This window comes from Homalodisca vitripennis, chromosome 5, assembly GCF_021130785.1.
Source record: "Homalodisca vitripennis isolate AUS2020 chromosome 5, UT_GWSS_2.1, whole genome shotgun sequence".
Lineage (NCBI taxonomy): Eukaryota > Metazoa > Arthropoda > Insecta > Hemiptera > Cicadellidae > Homalodisca > Homalodisca vitripennis.
Window position 1 is genome coordinate 6,373,780 of NC_060211.1, and position 23,504 is coordinate 6,397,283.

At 30.5% G+C, this 23,504-nt stretch overlaps 1 protein-coding gene across 1 annotated transcript; it reads right to left on the bottom strand.

Annotated features, from left to right (window-relative positions):
• Positions 1–6,108: 6,108 nt before the first annotated feature.
• LOC124361742 (hepatitis A virus cellular receptor 1-like) lies at positions 6,109–21,973 on the bottom strand. Its single transcript, XM_046815699.1, has 4 exons — positions 21,771–21,973; positions 18,766–18,819; positions 9,936–10,039; positions 6,109–7,012 (listed from the first exon to the last, which is right to left on the bottom strand). Exons 1-4 carry the CDS (start codon positions 21,956–21,958, stop codon positions 6,528–6,530), a joined length of 831 nt encoding a protein of 276 aa, XP_046671655.1. The 5' UTR covers positions 21,959–21,973; the 3' UTR covers positions 6,109–6,527.
• Positions 21,974–23,504: the final 1,531 nt, after the last annotated feature.

Consider the following 23,504-nt stretch of genomic DNA (forward strand, 5'->3'; position numbering starts at 1 on the left):
CGCGTGACTCATACAACTGTTACATGATATTTCTCGCACTTACAAACTTGTGAGATTTCCCACTTTCCAATATCGTACACCTGGCACTTCTAAACATTCGGTAATACGCGTGACTCATACTACTGTTACATGATATTTCTCGCACTTACAAACTTGTGAGATTTCCCACTTTCCAATATCGTACACCTGGCACTTCTAAACATTCGGTAATACGCATGACTCATATAACTGTTACATGATATTTCTCGCACTTACAAACTTGTGAGATTTCCCACTTTCCAATATCGTACACCTGGCACTTCTAAACATTCGGTAATACGCGTGACTCATACTACTGTTACATGATATTTCTCGCACTTACAAACTTGTGAGATTTCCCACTTTCCAATATCGTACACCTGGCACTTCTAAACATTCGGTAATACGCGTGACTCATACTACTGTTATGTGAAATTTCTAGCACTTACAAACTTGTGAGATTTCCCACTTTAAAATATCGTACACCTGGCACTTCTAAACATCTAGATAATACGCGTGACACATACAACTGCTATATGATGTTATTAAACTGTATGAAATTAACCGCAAATTTTGGGATTCTGGGGTTCATGGGCAATTCGATAAGTTTAGTCTACTGTGGAAGATGACTGTTGGAGTTGGTGGGGTTTGTTCTCTTACCTCAGAGGTTCTAGTTAACCTCAACAAGGGTGTGCCACCCCCTGCCAACTTTGACTGGACAGGCTGGTTCAGAGCTGGCCTCCTCTTCTTCCGGGATGACTTTGAGATGTAGTGCCCTAATTCTTCCTCATGGATCTCGATAGGAGGCGGGACCTACTCCCTAACCTTACCCATCCTGAATATCCTGTCACTCCGGAAGCAGCGCAAAGGTTCTTACAGGACTAAGTGCAATTTATAAGCTTCTTGTCCTAAGAGAACAAAAAAAACTGTATGAAATATACTCCAATTAGAATCTTTGAAATATAATTAAGTGATAGCAATACCATGTTGGCTTACATTTACTTGAAACTTAAAGAACCGAATACTTTGCTGCCTAGCTAATTGGATAATTATATTTAATGATCGGGATTTTAAAATAATTAAATAATTGAATTCGATGGTAATCGAACAATAGCGATTTAGAATCTTGTGTTAGTCAAATATCACACGAAATCACCTTCCCTGCACATTAAAAAAAACGACCGACATCGTACTATTGAGGCAGAAAATATTAACAAAAGTTTACTGAACCAAACACAATCTATCACATATGAAGTAGATTACTAATGGGTATTATCTTTAAACAAATTCCACACAGCATTAAATTACTATCTGAGTAATCCCACATTATCATAATGAACCTTAAGTAACTACAATAAGTTTGCATTAATTATTTCTTATCTAGGTCCATCGTTAGTATAATACTGTATTTGCAGTTAGACACTACTCGTAGTACACGCTATTTGAACTGGATCTTTATTGTTTTATTAACACTGTTAATAATTAAAACATCAATTTACTTTATTTCTAATATATAACATTCATAGTTTTATAAAATGGCATTATATATATAACTACACTGAGACAAAATACGTTATTACCAAACAAAATTTAAACGAACCTTATCTGTCAACAGAGACATGCTAGCTTACATAATAAGAGTGTGTGTATATACGAGTACCAACATGTCTATCAGGAGGTAAGTTTTATTAATAATTAAACTATTAAAGGAAATATAACTGAATTAGGGAAACTTGATAATAATTTTTACTAACAATTACCTATATGTTTATTAAATCAACAAGTTTGCAGTATGAACAATTTTCAAAAAGGTTTAGAAAACTAAGAATGGACTCATGTTAGACATATCTATTTTTGAATTACCAATACTATATTATCAATTTATAATATTAATTATTATTGGTATAACATTATTATTATTATTATTATTAATTTTAATTTACAAATAAAATCTGAATTGAATAGAACGACTACATTAACCTAAAATGCAAGTGCAACTTTTTACCTACAAAACGCTGTATAATTGTACAAGACAACTTCTTTACCACAGATATTTGTATTTAACAAAACTAAAACTTGTATACATTTAATAGATGTATATTATGGGATATTGTCCAAAGTCTAAGTAGGCCATAAAATAAATTAATAATATTATTCACATAGTGATATTCATAATAAAATTTCATGAGGAGTACAGTTCAAGGAAGCCCGGATACTAGAAATGTATATGCGGCTACGAAGTATTATAAAGTTCGTTCGAATAGTGAGCCAGGAAGTACAGGAGATAATATTTGTAGTTACTCGCAGTTAGCAGCGATTTAGAACGCAGAGAGTTCTCAAATACGAGTATATTACTAAACCCTATTAGTGCCGTTCCCTCTATAAAATAAATTGAAATGTTTAAAATGTGGAATATTGAAACCAATTTATAGAATTATTTATAGAAACCAATTCTGTAAAGTTTTTGAAAACTTCACGAGTACAATGAATTATTCATGTTAAAACTTGTAGTATTTTTGTATGAGCACTTCTGGTTCGAGGGAATTATATTTACGACCCATCGACAAACCGTATTTTATTTGTGTATAAAGAAGTCAATGCCAAATGTAGATAGGCCTGCATTGGTTATTTAAACACTGACTGATACTTAAAAAGTTGAAGAACTGTTTATAAGCAGATTATAAGCATACTTTATCACAAACATGATAAAATATTACAATTTAAATTATATTTTTGAAACGCTATAATTTTAATTTTCTTATTAACATTATGGAATATGTGTTACTTTGTCTTTTCATAACTGAATTGATATATAGCAACCATCTTTTCGGGATTAAAAAGTTCGATCGTTTGCTATTATAATAAACACTGTAATGTTCAGTGGAAATATTTTAGTAATGAAAATAATTAAATGGTGAGATTTTAACAACGTGACAAGACTGCGGTGAAGTTTGCTCATTTGTTTTATTGATATAGTAAAAAAAAAGTGTTTGATTAATATAACCACTATGGGTTTCACAGACTTTAATACTTGTCAGAAACTGTAAATGAAAAGTTTAGCTTCATATTTGGGAATAGATATAATAAAGTAAATAGAATATGATTTAAGCATAAGTTCTAATTCCCATACACAACAAACCCTTAGAAAAGTAAATCACCAAGTAAATAACAAATCTAAATGTACTTTAATATGTGTATATGTGTGTGTATATATATATATATATATATATATATATATATATATATATAAATTATTAGCCTGAAAGGTAAGATTTCATAACAACTAGATAACTAATAACAATATTTTTAGTTTATACAAAGGACATGTAAATATAGCTTCCAAATACGGTTTATGTACTTGGCCGCTTTATTTTATTCACTACTGTAAATTTAATTACACAAATTTGTCGAACAATTGTAAGGATGCACAAAACCAGCATAAATCTTTAACTAACAGGAATATTCTACAGAATAGTTTTTCGTATAATATATAAATATTAAGAACATTCTTGTAAACACATTTTGTTCTTGATTAGAAACTAGAATAAAAATAACTAAGTCAAATTTGAGTTTTTTACTGGTTTCCAAAATAAAAAATTAAAATTATAAATCCATACTAACAGGAAGAAGGTATATTGAGAGAGTTGTTAGAAGGAGAACGACATAACCAATGGTTTGGTTACAATTTTCTTTTAGCTCCTCTTGCTCAACTGTACAAAATCCAAAAATTTGTGTAGAGAACTTTTTAGAGCCTTTTACATACATACGTATTGAATTATGGTTGTAAAACTTTTGTTACGGCAGAGATTATTAAATACGAAATCTATTACGTAACTCGTAATGCACACCATATTAATATTATTACAAAATATATTTTTACTATGGTATCGTTTTTGCTTACATGAAAATAGTTCAAATTGTGTTATTATTTTTGTTTCAGTTATTTTATTTTATACAGCAATATTAAATTTTGAAATTTTCCATGTTTTTTAATATAGAAAAATCTGTAAACAAATTTGTATGCATTAATATTTATTTGCAGCTAAATTAATACAGATTTTTAATATTTGTATTTGTGCCCCGTAGAATCTGTTGAGAAAGATCTTAAAACGAACGAAATCTAGATTCGTTATGTTTTTGTAGCCAATTTAAAAAATAAATGAGGTTGTTTAACTTCTATAGGTATGAAAACTTTGCATTTGGGGGTTTTTTGAATAACTTATATAACAGTATATTATACTTGTTTATCTATAGTTAGCATTTTCAAGAATAAAACACATGCTACAGTTATAAAACATGAAATATTGCTAATACCAAAAATCTTTTAATTTACATTCATAATTGATTCTTGATAAATTAATATTTCGAGTAGTTCAAATTGTATACTTACATAATTTTCACCCAGTTATTGTTACAATGTAATGAGTTATTTATTTATTAATAACACATTAAATAAGTTATTTAAAAAAAAATCGTATTACGTGATATTTACGGTTATGACAAACTTAAAATTCTTTAATTACATAAAGTGGGGTTTACATTATGTAGAGTAATAAATGTAACACAACCTAAATTAAAAAAATTCTTATATAATACAATGTTAAGTAAAATATGTTAAAGACAATAACACATGCAAGTTAAAGTTGCCTGAAATGGTTAACGGTTATGTCAAATAAATCAGGTTTTCTATTAACTTAGCAATCTACATCGATTGCTATGTGTTTGTGTCTGCGGTTGTGTATGCGTGTGTGTGTACTTGTGTGTTTGTTCGTCCTGAGCACTCAAGGGTCGACAGCCCTCTACCCTGCCTGTCCCTGACTAATGTCCCTTTAGTCACCCTTCACTGGACATAATTACTGTCCCTTGCATGTCTAAGTACCCTCAAATTACCCTTAATAGGTTAGCCCATTGTTTTTCAATCGATACGGGCTGAAATGCTGTTACAACCAGTTACAATCTTGTTACGATCTTGAAAATGTCAAAAAATTATAATGCAGGTTCAAATCCTGTCTGTGACCTTTGCACTTTTTATCAGTACCATCGACCTTGTACTGTATCGACTCTCCCCCTTATTCTGCTTGATAAGATCCTCGCACAGGCCAGTGGACCATGAGGAAGGGCAGAATAAGGTTAAAATGGGGATCGGTTTCTCCTTAAAAAAAAAAAAAAAAAAACTTTAAAAAAGATTCCTCCAAAGCCATTTGTGTACAGCAATAGTACAAAAATCAGGAAGCTGTTAAGACCGTTTACTTTACAAATTATTAATCGGATAATTAATTTTTTGGAAGGCAATGACTAATTACAAAATATTTAATTCTATAAAAATACATACATGTCATCAAATAATCCGTAAATATATTCAACACGTTATACATAATGTAATAAACTTTTATTCTACTGAAAGTGTACCTTCCAAATTCGCCTAGAGTTTCTAATTAAACTGATTCCACCAGAAGTTAACCAGAAGTATTCCTTGATAATTTTATTCGTTGAATTTCAGATACAAAACGTTTTCTTATTATTTGAGCAGTACAATAAGAATTACTGAAAATGCGGCACGACTATTTCTAGTTTAGTGAATCGGGCTGGATTATGGGTCAAACGACTTATGAAAATATGAACCCTTGATGTAATATATTTTTGGATTTTCAGTATATTTTAGGGCTCCCTTGTGTTGAAAATATTGACATTCCGGGAATTCAGCAGCAAGCTAAGATTCGATAGAGAGATAAATATATTCTGACACGCATATCAGTAAGTAATTTATGTACTTGAAACTCAAATATGTTATATATCTTATCACATTTATAGCTTCCTTCGATCTGGTAAAAAATGTCTAAAATACTTTTATACCCCGTAAAAGTTTTATTAGCTCCCCTCCAACAGTCTTTTCTAAAATGCCATGACTTTTTCATAATAAGGACACTAGTTTTACCCAATATTATTGAACTGAATATCACACTTAAAGTATTTTTGGAACACTGGTTTACTTTATACAAAATAACTATTGTATCCTAGAAATATGATATAACATATTCTTCTAGAGTTTCAGGGAATTCTCATTTCTAAATTAAATACAAAACAGAGAAATTGTGTTTATAACGTGTATTTAACAAAAATAAACTTAAAAAGGCACATGTAACATTAAACATATATAGTGTTTACTATACTATTGATCCGAAAACGGAGCCAAGATATATTTTTACAATTCATTATTAAATGCTCCAGATCTTTTTACCAATGTAAAATGTGGGAATAACAATACATATTCTATCTATTAGTAATCTTATAAATTACCTATAATAACATTAAAATTATATGTTTATATCACAAGACCACTTTAATAACTAATGGATAATATTTAAAATATACACTATTTAAGTAAAGGTAAAATACTGACTAAAACTTTGGTAAAATCACGAAATGTTCACAATAAATAACCTATAATATATTGATCTTACTGATCTATATCAACAGCATTTTATATTTTGAGTAGTGATGAATTTAACTCAAAAATAAACATCATCGACATATGGCTTCTTTTTGTGTTTTAAGGTCTTTGGTACTTTAACAGTAGATACTGTAGGATACCAGTAGCCTGTGTCCTGAGCGAACGAATAGACTGAAGTCTCTTTCTCAGTTGTCCTTACTGGATAATATGAGGATGTAGGTATATTTGTGGTTGGAGCTGTAGTTGGAGATGTTTCGGTGGAACTGGTCGGCAAATGCGTAGATCTGGTTGGTGAATGGGTTGGTCTGGTTGGTGGATGGGTGGGTCTGGTTGGTGGATGGGTGGATCTGGTTGGTAGTTCAGTAGAGCTTGTTGGTGGTTGGGTGGTGTGCTGTGGAGTGGTAGTGGTTGGTGAAGTGGTGGTCGGTGATTTGGTGGTCGGTGATTTTGTGGTTGGTGAAGTGGTGGTTGGATACACGTGAGTTGATGTTGGTGGAATCACAGTTGTCGGGTGCACAGGATCTACCGAACAGCCATGTTTTGCTGTAACACAATATGTATGCTTAGTTTAATGAATACATTTTAATTTCAAACCCATCTTTATAATCATAGAAGAAGAATACCCCTGGTTGTTACAATTTTATACCCCGGTAACCGTGGGTTACAATTTTAATTCTTTATGGCAAAATCACCACTGCTAATAAACGATAAACCAGGTAAGTTTGTATGCATAGAGATCCTATTATGCAAGGAGATTAAAGGTATAATAGTCAAAGCTATTATATTGAGTTAACTTTATCAAGTACTTTTAAAACATAAAACAAACAAAACTTAATGTTAAAGTAATTGTGCGATTAGAATAAGTATACCTTATTTTCTCATAATAGACAAGGATACGTACAAGGAGTTTTAAGCATTTTTCAATGACCTGATTTCATTTGTAGTTTATAATTGTAACAAAAATATAAAATTAGAAACACCCGCTATGCGGAATGTCTATGTAAATGTATCCTATGTAAATTTCATCAGTCTGTATTGATTGTACGAACTGTTGTAATATTTCTTTATTATTTATTTATTCTACTATTGAGAACCACGTACAGGCTCTCAATATTGCATGTTAGGAAAATACTAGACCACACCGTCGTATTGAATGCATAATTCGAAGTCTATATAGTACGTTACTATAGAGATGTTCTACAAATAGAAAAATCATAAGGCGAATAACCTATTTTTCCAAACAAGCTCCAAGGCAGACAGAATGGAAGTTTTGCCAATTATATTTAGTGACAGGCTTACAATGATATTTTGCCAAATCCCTTGCATGGATATGAACTACAATTGAACATATACTGGTCTATATAAAAATTAAGTTAAATGCAATATATCCATAAATTGCATAAATTCTAGAGATATACAGCAGAAAAACAGATTTACAGCCAGATGGACAGAATATGGATTATGCAAGCATCGTTAGTGATATCTAAACCAAATGCGCAAAGTGCAAGTTATAACTCAGTCTATTCTGCTGATAATTACTCTAAGCTGTGAGCCTAACTGTCGTTCAGCCAAATGGATAGAATATGGATTGTGCATGCATCGTTAGTGATAACTGAACCAAATGTGCAAAGTGCAAGTTATAACTCAGTCTATTCTGCTGATAATTACTCTAAGCTGTGAGCCTAACTGTTGTTCAGCCAAATGGATAGAATATGGATTGTGCATGCATCGTTAGTGATAACTGAACCAAATGTGCAAAGTGCAAGTTATAACTCAGTCTATTCTGCTGATAATTACTCTAAGCTGTGAGCCTAACTGTCGTTCAGCCAAATGGATAGAATATGGATTGTGCATGCATCGTTAGTGATAACTGAACCAAATGTGCAAAGTGCAAGTTATAACTCAGTCTATTCTGCTGATAATTACTCTAAGCTGTGAGCCTAACTGTCGTTCAGCCAAATGGATAGAATATGGATTGTGCATGCATCGTTAGTGATAACTGAACCAAATGTGCAAAGTGCAAGTTATAACTCAGTCTATTCTGCTGATAATTACTCTAAGCTGTGAGCCTAACTGTCGTTCAGCCAAATGGATAGAATATGGATTGTGCATGCATCGTTAGTGATAACTGAACCAAATGTGCAAAGTGCAAGTTATAACTCAGTCTATTCTGCTGATAATTACTCTAAGCTGTGAGCCTAACTGTCGTTCAGCCAAATGGATAGAATATGGATTGTGCATGCATCGTTAGTGATAACTGAACCAAATGTGCAAAGTGCAAGTTATAACTCAGTCTATTCTGCTGATAATTACTCTAAGCTGTGAGCCTAACTGTCGTTCAGCCAAATGGATAGAATAGAATATGGATTGTGCATGCATCGTTAGTGATAACTGAACCAAATGTGCAAAGTGCAAGTTATAACTCAGTCTATTCTGCTGATAATTACTCTAAGCTGTGAGCCTAACTGTCGTTCAGCCAAATGGATAGAATATGGATTGTGCATGCATCGTTAGTGATAACTGAACCAAATGTGCAAAGTGCAAGTTATAACTCAGTCTATTCTGCTGATAATTACTCTAAGCTATGAGCCTAACTGTTGTTCGGCCAAATCCCATCGAGTGCCTCTGCCTGGTATGAATATATTTATAGGAACTGTACAATGGAATATTCAAGGGCCCCATACACGTAACGAAATTTATACTAACTAATCCAATAAAGAAACCTCATTACATGCGTTACGGTGGTCACACGTAAAAGTTTTAAATGATTGTACCATGTTTATTTTCCAACGGTTTTATTGTTTAAATTACATTGTTACCGATAAGGCAATGTAAATAGTTTAGTTTCGTTGACCTTCTGCAGATGACCATAGAGTCTCACGCACCATCATCAATTTCAAAGTATCGTATATAGGTATGTGGTCTGCCATTCACCACGTTCCTGCGTAAAAGGACTACGTGCTTCCATTAAAATTTAAATAATGTTTTATACATTATGACTCACATGTTTCTTAGTCTTTGGCAGTCATAAGAGTGATATTCGTAACGGGAAAAAGATCTACATTTAAGATATTAAGCTGACATGCAGACAAAAAAGACTCTATCTTAGACAGCCTATAATGTATTTATTTGCACAATAAATGAATATACTTGAGTTTAGCTATTATGTAACCCCTAATATCTGGCCATCATTACAGTACAATAATTCCAGGGAGTAAAGATGATGACCAAAAATTTGTTGCAATACTATTACCAATACTAATAATAATACCAGTAACAAAGCTGGTTAAAAATTTTGGTAATAAATTATTGATTCTTATACCATTTACAAAATATACACTGTTTATACATATACAATACACAAAATATACACTGTTTTATACATATACAATACACAAAATATACAATTCATATTTTTCGGTTCTGTATTAAATGAATGCAGAAATGTAACAACTTATTGACATACCATAGTATACAGTAGTGGACATCAATACTGCAACAGCCACCGATAGAATTACGATGACAATGAACATCTTGCGTTCCCTTGGGTGTCCCATAATGTTAGCGAAACTGTAAAAAAATTAATTTATATTACATCTTTATAAATATATTACGTCTGGATAACATCTTATTTAAAAAAATATCACATATATTACTTTTATAGAAGTCAAAATATTATTTTTATTTATAAATAAACTCCTCATAGACAAAGTTCTGGTTACAAATTTAATACTCCGTTATGGTAACAGGTTGCAGAATTATGGCAAGCGAAAAGACGAATTTGATCTAAAGCCTAAATAAAAAGACAACATAACGGGCGGGTAATCCTCTTCCAAAGACCTATTGCACTTTTTACCTGAGGGAAGTGCTGAAAATATCACTCTCATAAGGTAATTTCCTCGTCGGTTACTCGGCATATTAAACACAAACACTAGGAGACATCAAAGAGCAGAGTGAGGGAGAGGGAGTGAGCGTAAAACAAACGTAATATCTGAAGCACACTTAAGTGTACGTCTTTGTGTGTCGTTGTGGGGGAGGAGTACAATAATACTCTCTGTTGTGTTTTCTCTAATGAACTGGGCCTAACTACTAAGGTCTCCTCTTTTGCCAATGTTCGCAGACGAGTTTTAACTGAATAAATGTTTTTAAATGTCCAGCGCAGGTTGGTATTCTTATTATTTTATAACGGATAGATTTATTTATAACGGTTTGGAAAATTAAGTATACGTTACAATCAAAATCTGTGAGCCTCGTTAAACTGATCTAATTAACGGTTTTCTTTTAAATAGACAGGCGTATATTCGCGTAAATAATTAGTGAATACATAAGGTCATAAAACTGTTATCATTGGAAAAAGCTCTCTGAGATAACCTAAATGGCATTCCTAATGGCTAGTCTGTTTTGCAATACTAACTATACTATTTATATTTAAAGGAAAATAAGTGAATCAAATGCTACCTTGAACGTATAGTCCATAAAGTACAAATATTAACATATACTTTATTTCACACGTTTTATTTTACTTTAGAATATAACAAGTTTTGACCTTTTATGAGTTAATGATGTAATACTTGGTGAAAAAGCCGGGATACCAACAGTTTGTTCAAAAGAGATTGGATTATAAAATCATATAAAAAGCTTTATAATTATGTAATAAGCACACCATTAAAGCATATAATGTTTTTGTACATAAGGAAAAAAAACATTGGAACTGTTATAATAAAAATACATGTTCGATCTAGAAACTAAGATAAAGGTTAACAGACTACGTTGATGCAAAATGGCTATGCACAACTTGTAGTTTATTTTATATTGATTTTACACAGTTTGCTTAGAGATTTCTTATGCTGCAAACATGTACACGAACGCTCAGCCAAATCGTATGGAGAAATATTCAACCACAATCGATATTTATGTTTTTCGTATATAAATAAAGCTCAAAGTTAAATGTCATGTATATACTCGTAGGTCGCTTTGTTCTCGATTTATCATTCGGACAGACCTACGGACATAAATAACATTATTAAGCTTGAGAGTTAGCCTTTGCTAACGCTCAGCCTATAAATTCCTATTTATATTAGGTTTAACACATTTCCATTTATTAATAAAACTTGCACCGTTTGCAAATCAAACTTTACCAATGTTTCATACATGAATGTAGTAGGACGAACTTCTGCATAGTGAGTAAATTAGCGGTACAACATTCTGTACGTATACTTAATTTATACAAGGAATTATATAAAAAGAGAGGAAAATAAAGCAGTAGTTGGAGATATCTAAATGACACCAATTTATGTTCAGTTCATGAATTGGGCCCGTCCGTTAAAATCAGACGCTGACGGGTTGGAATTTTAACAGAAGTTATAGTGAGGCTATTATTTTGCTCGGCCTGCTGTATTGGAAACCTCTCGCAATCTAGGTGCAGAGTTACACAAGCGTATTCGCATCCGAAAAGTAAAAATTTAAAGTAGACTTTGCTAAATTATATTAGATCATTTTGGATTACTAAATGGCCATGCGAATCAATGATATTAATCCTTCAGCATGAAACAATTTACTTTAGCAATAATAGTTCAAACGTATTCCTTCGTCATCGTCAGAAGAAATGCAGATTTAAGCTGTTTTCACATTTAGAAATATTACGTTCAATACTAAAAATCCTTAACTTTTTCGAAGGTTTACCTCTAAAGAAGTTTTAGCCCAGTTAATAATTTATAAATTTGGAAACTTAAAAAAGTAATACAGGTAAAATATTGAAATAACTGAGAAGTAAGTTTTATAAATTAATATTTACAGCTACCATACTGAAACGCTTGGCTGGAATTTGGGTTTATTGAATCTTATATTACAAAGGTTACTTCAAATTAATATAAAACTATGTTTCAAAACGCAATAACGTGTATAGTTGCTTCAAGGCTTGTAAGAGGTTTGTAATTGTCCATATTGTAATTGTCCATATTGTAACCACATGAATTATAAAACTTATATAAAAAAATTCTGTTTAGTTTTTTTCTGTAATGCCCTATAATAGCTAGGATACAGTTAATTTCTTTCAAATTTATGAGCCCCCTATAGCAAGAAGTTAAATAATTCATCATACATTTGTGTTATAAACTGTTTCTCCACGAATATAAACATAACTTTTGCTCTAGTTTAAACGATTATTTAAACATTATATGAGTTCCTGGTTAGCAAACTTGTAGAAGACTCTTGATAAACTTCTTAAATAAGTGTTTTTTCGTACAAAATATATTATAAGGCATTAAAGCATCGGGGATTTGTTGTGTTTCAAAAGCACGCTTTATATTCCATTAAAAAAAAATAATAATGCACCAGTTCCACACCTTCCCAAACTCTAAGAATGCTTAATAAAATCGTCTTAGTATATCTGTTTGAAACATTTAAATTAAAACTTCAGTAGCACTCAGTATTCGCTGTATTGTCAAACAAGTTTTTAGAGCAAAAATTTAAATATAAAAAAATATTCAAGTTCTTGATAAAAATCTATTTATTGGGGAAAGTTTACAGTCCGCTGTATATGAATATAACATAATTTAGACTAGAATGGTTATAGAACTAAAATTACAACCTCCTTAGAAATACCTATGGATCAAATTGTGTATTTAAAATATTATTTGCCTCGGCTTAATGTATCAATAGCTTAATTAACATTCATAATTAACTTTGATCTTTAATATAACCAATTATTTTCATGCTTAGCAATAAATTTATATTACTTTTAATTATTACGGTTGCATATAAAATTTATACTTTAGTTTGAGATTACTTGTTAGATCTCAACAAAGCTCCGATTACTGTGTCAACCGGATGCGGTTGACAGTAGAAAGGATGCGGTTTATTGAATATTCAGTAACTGTTTGTAACCAAGAAAACTCTCGGATATTTCATGGCTTACGGCATTCCTTACTCATCATATAAATTTAAGTAACTACGAGCGGTATGTCAGATCATAGTATATCACTTAAATTAGTGATATTTTCAGAAATATTTATGTGCCTGATAAAGTTAATTATGTGAAAATGATTCCTAATAACGAAAACAGTATCTAATTTATGATAGGCTTTAAAAGTGGTTTTTATGTTATAGTTTTTAAATATAGCACTAATAATATATAACTAATGGATTCTTTCTTACGTTTCTGATTAGGATGTTATAATAGGGTATTTTAAAATAATAAACTAATTATTATAATTTATTACATCAATTCATAACTAATATAATTTTATTGAGATGGCTAAGCAAGGTATTTATAAAGATGTTAAAAAAAGTAGAGGCCTCAGGAGTACGTTACTAATAGCATGATTTTAACATTTTACAAGGTAATGATCTTTTTATAGGAAAAATATAATAATCAGAAACTATAATTATATTGTAACTAAGTTAGAATATAATAGTTTTCGTACTTGTAAAATCGTAATGTTGAACATAATTTGAAGACGCTATGGATAAGAATTAAAATTTTGAAGACATAAACGGAAGAGATAAATCACTTTCTCATTATAAAGAATGTAATGTGCCCGCGTCAAAATCATAAAAGTTGTGGGCAGCAAATGGGAAACGGAATGGCGATAAGACAAATTGTAACTTAGTGTACAAATTGTAGGCGACATGAATTTCTGTGGAACGTTCCATATTATTTGGTACAACTGTTGATGATAACTGTGATCTATCTGTCACTATTATTGTCTGCTTTGTATGTAATAAGGTATGATGTGAATAAATAAACGGCTAGAAGGCAGTTCGAAAAAGTATTTGGTCAATGAATCGAAGCTGCAATTACAATATGCAATGTGTCGTTTATCTACCTATGTCCACAGAAGAAGAGTACATAACATGAGCGTGCATGATGCAGATTAACTATGGCCAAGCCTTTTACGCAGCTATATATATACATATATATATATACATATATATAAATACATATATATATACATATACATATACATATATATGTATATATATATATATATATATATATATATATATATATGTATGTATATATATATATATATATATCTTTATATTTATTTCTATATATTTATCTGTTTATAGATATAAAACTACAAAGATAAAAACTCGTTTGATGGATTTATAAAATAGTTTTTGTACATTCTTGAAGCTCTTTTCTTATTGGAAAATACATATTAAACTAAACAAACTCTCCAATAATATGTTTTTATTTTTGTGAGGCCTTCCGTACTCAATGAGAACATCTTCGGACCCACATATACGGGCGTAAGTTATAAAGGAATTTAACTGAATATTGAACTAAAAGTTTAGATATACCGTTTGTTCAGCGAATTAAACAGAACAAAGTAAGTGGGGCTGCCGAGCCAAAATAGATTGTTAAACAAGTGCTAGACATTTAGAGGCTATGTATAATATAGGCTAATCAAATTTGGCTTAACCGTTTCTTAGAACAAATAGTAACAGAGTGTTATAGGTTTATATTCTGTTTTAAGAAGGTGGTTAACCTGTTACTCATTTTCTACACCACAATTATAGGCAACATTGTTATTCGTAGTACTTGATTATAGTTTGCTTGCACATTTTATGGAATAAATGTTGAATTGAAATTATAATTCAATAGCAATTAAGTTAAAACATTGCAATTTAGCAGCCAAAACTGGTTACATCAATCGCCTGCATGGCTGAATTAAGTTAAACCAAACGCCTTATGGACGTTATAAGAATGAAATTTAAATAAGAATATTTTGTAAGCCGTTTAGTAGCTAAGGTTACAATGGTAACAATCAAATACATTACTTTTAGAAAGTTTTTTTTATGTTGTTAATTAGTATCTCACAGAACATTCAGGTTCAGGTATTTTTAAAATGAAACTTTTTGGAAGAAGAACCGTTTTATACAGACTAAATGCTTCTAGTGTAATAAAGAGTATAGAGACAGAGATCTGTCTGTGGTGAAGAATTAAGCATTGGGAATATCCACCCAGTGGTCCTTTATATTAGTGCAAAAAATTTATTATTATTATTCATTTAATAAAAAAATTAGATTTTTAAGGTATTATAAAAAATAAAACTTACTACAACTGTAAAATACATACCATTACGCTGACATCAAAGGGAGTTACCGTATACGCTTTCTATTACAAATTAATACAAACCCAATTTTAAAAGGAATCTATTCCAAAGAATTATTAATGCTCTGTCTAAGCCATCTTCACCATCTTGGAACATGGTATTCAAAGAGTAGTCTGTCTGAATTACTTACATAAATAGTAAAAATGTTTAAACCTTTATTATGAGTTTGGGCAACATTCACATTTTTTACAGTGATAAAATGTTGGAATTCCCTCCTCATCTTTAAATTTATGACAAAACTTTTCTAAACGATGTTGATTTTCTTAAATGAACATACTTTGTTTTAATACCAGATGGGAAATCAAAATTGTAAATTTTTTGCACTAAGTACAGCTATGTGAATCTTAGAAATAATTATTAGTAGTGATTTTAATAGCAGGGAAGTAGAGTAAATTGGTACCTCTACGATTTTTTTAATTATTTGTACCACCAAAACTGTATTGCACATGAATGCTGTGATACGATAAATTTAATTTTATAACTCATGTAACATGAAAAATACAGCTAAATAACATTAGGCTATCGTACTTAAATCCACCTAAATTTACACAAACCTTGTTACATAAAATTTAGTTATACACTGTAGGCCTTTTTCATCCATTCATTTTCTCATTTAAACACTAGAATATTAAAAATTTTCATGAGCTATAAAATGTTGACAAAAAAGAATTAAATGAATAGTATGACATTTTTATAAACCTTAAGATTACTAAAAAAATTCAAATTCTAACAAATTTATCTGCAGATAGAGATGCGTGATAGTGTAACAGTATATTCTGTCACTAGTGATATTTAATTGACTATCGCATGAACTGTGGTGGACGCAACTCAGCACTATTCCGACTGCCCATGGCTTGTATCGCAATAAAGGGGTTAAAAGCTACCCTCCCCCATGAAAATTAAATAATACTAGTGTTTGCAAATAGTATTTCACTGACATTCATAAAGGAACGTGTTTACTCTGAATAACTATGAGTGAGAGCGTAGGAATAAAATGTCAACACCGCTAGATATATTTATAATATGTAATATAAAATACAACTAGTGTTTGCAAATAGTATTTCACTGACATTCATAAAGGAACGTGTTTACTCGGAATAACTATGAGTGAGAGCGTAGGAATAAAATGTCAACACCGCTAGATATATTTATAATATGTAATATAAAATACAACTAGTGTTTGCAAATAGTATTTCACTGACATTCATAAAGGAACGTGTTTACTCGGAATAACTATGAGTGAGAGCGTAGGAATAAAATGTCAACACCGCTAGATATATTTATAATATGTAATATAAAATACAACTAGTGTTTGCAAATAGTATTTCACTGACATTCATAAAGGAACGTGTTTACTCGGAATAACTATGAGTGGGAGCGTAGGAATAAAATGTCAACACCGCTAGATATATTTATAATATGTAATATAAAATACACCTAGTGTTTGCAAATAGTATTTCACTGACATTCATAAAGGAACGTGTTTACTCGGAATAACTATGAGTGAGAGCGTAGGAATAAAATGTCAACACCTCTAGATATACTTATAATATGTAATATAAAATACAACTGGTGTTTGCAAATAGTATTTCACTGACATTCATAAAGGAACGTGTTTACTCGGAATAACTATGAGTGAGAACGTAGCAATAAAATGTCAACACCGCTAGATATATTTATAATATGTAATATAAAATACAACTAGTGTTTGCAAATAGTATTTCACTGACATTCATAAAGGAACGTGTTTACTCGGAATAACTATGAGTGGGAGCGTAGGAATAAAATGTCAACACCGCTAGATATATTTATTATATTTAATATAATATACAACTAGTGTTTGCAAATAGTATTTCACTGACATTCATAAAGGAACGTGTTTACTCAGAAAAACTATGAATGAGAGCGTAGGAATAAAATGTCAACACCGCTAGTTGAATTTAGTATTTTATATAAAATGCATAAATATATTATGTATATATATGAATATATATATACACGCACGTATATGTACATGCACATATATTACGTGCATATTTTTACCCCTATTTCAAATTTCATCATTTAAAATGTTATAATTCATAAAATTATGTAACTAATCATTTTATCCTTCCATCTCGCGAAAAGACTATTAAACTTATGAAGTGTATTATAATTTTCTATTTCTCTAGTGTTTCACCGTACACAGCGCATGTCAGAACATCATGTACACATATTAAACAATACCAAAATAAATAAATATGTTATCTAAAATTGAATAAATATTTTATCACATAAATAAGTGAATAAATATATTTATTTGTTTATTTAGTTATTATTTAAATCAAAATTTAATTTAATTTTTGAAATCACATCTCAAAATTAGGATATGGAAATTAAGAGCTGTATGAAGCCAATCACTGAATATTTAACGGAAAATTAAATAACTAACTCCCGTCTTCTTAACAATAGTGTACCTTTTTTAAATAAACGATCTTAAACACTTTTTTTATAATAGTGTTGCAAGTATACTAGATTAATTTAAATTTAATGACGAATAAAACGGTATTCTATTTTTTTAAGTATTATTGAACTACGGAAATTGTGCAAAGTTTTTGCAATCTTCCCACTACTTATATCTATAAAAATAAAATTTATTACCTACCAAGATTAAGAAAAGCAAAGTAATATGCATTTCGTAAAATAATTCGTAAATAGAAATGTGTAGTAATAAACTGGTATCATACATCATCCTCAAACCATTAGATTAGTAACTAGATTGGGGCTATAAACAATAGCTAATTACTGTATATTGTCATAAAACCCATCGTTATCAACAAAAGTATTCCAGGAAATAGTATTAGGCATAAAATCGAGTAAAAAAGTGAAGAACATACAATATGAATTATAAACTAAATGAATCATCATAATGAGATAGGAGTGCATAAGATTTAACATTGTTGTTATTGTGAAGGTCATTTCACTACAGTGGGCATTTTATAAACTAGGTTTTGTCCCTCAACTTGCCTTTAGTTAAGTTCTATAGAACTGTTCTCTTATGTGTAAAGCAATAACACCTAAACTAAACTACATATTTTAATGATTTTATACAGTCTCGAGTTATTATGAACAACAACAGCCTATAATTATTCAAGGTGGCAGTAGTTTTAACACATATTCATTATTTATACTTACCAGCTTTGCTGGTTGGACTCATCCAGAGAAACATATTCGCTCGCGGATTCAGGCCTGTAAAAAATGATTGGTTAGTACAACTGCTAATAATATGACATTCTTACATAAGGCAATACATGTTTCGGGTACATAGTTGTACTAGATGGTTTGTATTCTTCATGCAGTTCTAGAATGTATGGGACACTATTTGAAACCGTACAGTAGTTATAAAAAGGTAATATAAATATATATATAATTTCAATAAATATTGAATCGCAAAAAGTACTTGCTCCGCCGGGAGTCGAACCCGGATCTCTTACTTGCCAGGTGAATGTGCTACCATTACACCACAGAGCGCCTACTTTTTCCGATTCAATCATTTTGTATTTGGCCGTATCTGTCACATATGCGTTTAAATAAGTAAACAAAGCTTAAAATATATATATATATATATATAATTTCAATAAATATTGAATCGCAAAAAGTACTTGCTCCGCCGGGAGTCGAACCCGGATCTCTCACTTGCCGGGTGAATGTGCTACCATTTTTATATATATAAATACAAAGTGCATAGCTCTGTAATTAAGTTCTTCCTAGAATAAACAAAACAGTATACGTTGTCTATTTCATGTACATAGTCACTTCGTATAATACATACATTAAAACAAATATTAGTAAACTACTAGTTAGTGAACTACCACATATTTTGAATTTCTAATAGGCTAAAGGAAGAGGAATTATTTTAATTGCATAAGGATAAAATATAAACACCTACTTTCCCTGACATATAATCCTATCCGCAGTCATTCTATGTTTGATAGGAAGTCGAAATTGATTGATTTATTGATTAAACTATATATTGTGACAGGCCAAGTTAGGACCATTAGGTCCTTTCTTACACTTAGCCCTGTAGTTAAATTGTATGGTAAAAAGGTTGAAAATATAAAACAATTTGCAGCTAAATTATTTCAGTTCAATACACTAAAAACCAAGCACGGAATAAAGTGGAGTCAGTGTTCCCCTAACTATACGAAGACAAACGATTTGGCTGAAAATATCGACTTTGGTACCTTTATCTAATTTTTAGACGTGATATAACATTTTAAAGCCCATATATCTGACTTTTTTTACTATGGGTATTAATTAAAAAAATAAACTGGATAAAACATTATTGTCCGATATACCATCTCGAAATCCTCCCAATTAATTATTGTATAATCCTAATACCATAATTAATTGTAATTTATAATTCATAGTATATCACCATTACTTCAATTATAATTTATTGAAATTTTTAAAAGAAAACAATTAATTTCTATAGCATTACTATGTGAATATGATAAAAGTTATCTACACGTGACATTAGTTATTGTGTCATTAATAATTTCTTCATTTATACTCGTATATCAAAACATGTTTATAGAGGATTTAATTTTAAATTTCTATTTAGATACTAAACATTTATTAGAAATTCAAATAGCCCAAAAGAAGTTAACTAAAACGTCCCGGGCTCAAGGGACAGACGGGGAAGAAGCGGGATTCTCAAGACGTATCTCAAATGTCGAGCGCGCGGGAATTCAATTTACATTCTAATGAAAGAGTAATGTTTTAATTAGTGCATGTAATTACGTCCGTTGTTAACATTTAGTTGAGGCGCACTGTAATGAATTGTGACCCTTGTAATTCAATTCACTGGGAACACAAACTTCTTTCTGTAGTTTTAGTTACTTTATCGTGGGAAATTGTTTGAGAACGGAACTCATTCGGATATGTTAATATTTGGCTACAGTGGAAAATGATAACTCATTAAATTTATCCAAGTTTGAAGAAAGTATATTTTATGGTTACTGTTGGGAAACTGTAACGGAAGGAACTAACGTGAAAATAATGGAATATTAAGCAATAAATGGTTGAATAGTGGATTAAGTATTTGAAAAATAATAGTTTATTTATTTAAACTGTTATTTTATGGTAAGTTTTTGTTTATAGACGTTTTGGTCAAGTTAATTATTATGAGCCTAAGACTATTATGAATCCCTCCTAATAAAGACTCACCTTTTAGACATGATTAATATTCAGGTATAAATAACTATAAATATGTTAAGTAGCTGCAGGTATTGGTACATCCTATGACGAAAAAAAAATTGAAAATAACTGTAAACTAGCGTATAACCATGACCAGCGTATTCATTCATTAACTACAGAAACTTAATTATATTCGATAATACAAATTACTTTTAATAGGAATATGATTTTGCAATAAACATTGATATATACTATTTTCTATATCACACTTTCAACATATATCAATATTAATATCATTCAGACATGTAAAATCGTGTTTGATGATTATTACAATATGTTTGACCTCTGAAATTGTGTATGTGCCTAAATCGGATGGAATTCAATCAAAAATTACTTAATTATACTTTATGAAACTTTCATTTGTACACATCTTAATGATAATGTTCTAATTTCTGAGCAAATATTAAAATGTATCACCGTCACCTATCCGATTAACAATTAACTGCAGCATAAGAGTACTAAATCCTATTGAAGCATTTGGTGTTTAATCTTGATTAATGCTTTAATATGACTTTTTTATAACCCTTTAAAACAAAGTAACTTATAATAAGTTTATATTTTTTTTATGATAAACTAAAATAAAAAGTAGTTTAATAAATGGAGTTCAAACTGTAAATAGCGTTTTGTGTAAAGACAAACAAAATTGCCAAGATTTTGCAGGTTACGACAAGGCGTGCATGTATGAACTTGAAAATACCTAGAAAAATCAGTCCCAATCAAAACTCTTCACCTGGATTGATATTATTCCAAAAGAATATACACTTTTATTTCAAAACCCTGCTGATATATCCATTTTATGGTATACACTTGTGTCATTTCTTAAAAAAATTGGATGATTGTCCTTATATTTTCAGTGATTCATGATGGAGTCAATTTAATTCATTAGCTAAAGAAGATTTAATTAAAAATGGTCTCTAATCTAAATAAATGATCGTACTCACATGTTGAAATTGGTATTGAGGAGAATCTGGAGAGCAGGTCCACGATGTGCCACGAACGGTGGTCTGTTGAAGAGTGGACGCATGATGTGGTCACCAGAGCTGATTACATGAGTGACCTCTCGGCGGATTGTGCCGGACGGGGCAACAGATTGACCCCTCACTGATAACAATTTCACTTGCCCGGTCATGAAAAAGAATATTATTGGGAAGATACGTCACGCTATTAATTTAGGCAAAATGACAACATATATTACTTATACTACCCAAACTATGGTAGCCAGACTGTATCTGTATTTTTTTTTACTTTTTAACTTAAATGTTATGACGTGTACATAATTCTTCTATTGGTTTGTGGTTATCTAACTGTTCCAATCTCGTGTTTAGCCTAAAATCAAGGCTCTCTGAATGATATTCCCAGTTGATGACACTATAGCTCTGTCATACTAATATAAAGTTCAATAACAAATGAAATCCATACATTTATTGTACATTTAAAAATATATTTTGTTTTATAATACGTATAATAGACTTAGAAAATTGTATTATGGCATTATTAAGAAATTATAAATATAATAACAAGCATTAATGTTAATTTATCTTAAGTTAAGAAAAATACATAGTTGGATAACTGAGAAATATTTGATATAGATTAAAACCTCTTAAAATTTGGATTTTAGTTGCATTGCGCTTTAACACACTTTATTAATAAACATATGACGTAAACACATTATGACGTATGACTTAAACACATTATAACATATGACTTAAAAACATTATAGCATATGGCAAATTTACTCTTAACTACAAACACTCCTATTATTAGAAAAACTATTAATTATTACACAAAGTTTTTGTTGACTTTCTTATGAACTAGGTACAGTTTTATGTGTTGTGTAGGATTTAAAGAAAGATGAAAACGTCTGCATTAATGAACTATTACTCTAATGGCTAATCCTTTTGAAAGACATAGTCCAGGTTATACAGGGTCGTGTTAATAATGAGGATATACCCACTTGTCCCTGAGCCCTCAAAAAACCACTCCCTGATTGACGAACGAAATCTAGTTTCTATGAGTTTCTACATGTTAAGTACCGAACGATTTAAGTTATACGGTTGAAGTTTGATGAGAAATTCTATTACTTCTGCCTGTACACGTACACTGTAGTATATAAATAGTAAACATCGGTTCATTGGCGTCTTCATTTTGATTTGTCAAACGGTACCTTTACTTACACTGGTCTTACGGGTAACCATGTTGGAAACGAATATGATATAGAATACAATACTAGGAATACATACATCTTATAAATAGGTTTGTACCTTTATCACGTATTTATATACAAAAAGTTGAATTATGATTATACACATTGTGCAATTGACAAAGTCACATTTACATTTGACCATTTTCCTGATACAAATCTAAATCTCTGTCTAAAGGGCAGTAGTCAAATTCTCAGTAGTTATCTCTAAGGTAATAACAGGTAATAATTGAGTAATAATAAATAAATATATAACTAATCTATAATAAAACTATGGTAACAAAAACAGATACGTACAGCTAATACACAATTACAGAAATAAAAAAAAAAACAATATATCTATGTAGTTGAGAATTTATAGTGCTAGTATCACAGGCTTAAGAATTGTCAACAGAATAAATACATTTTCTTTTAACCACCTTTCCACTACTATTTTAAATCTTTTTATAGATACAGACCAAGCACCAAGCAGTTC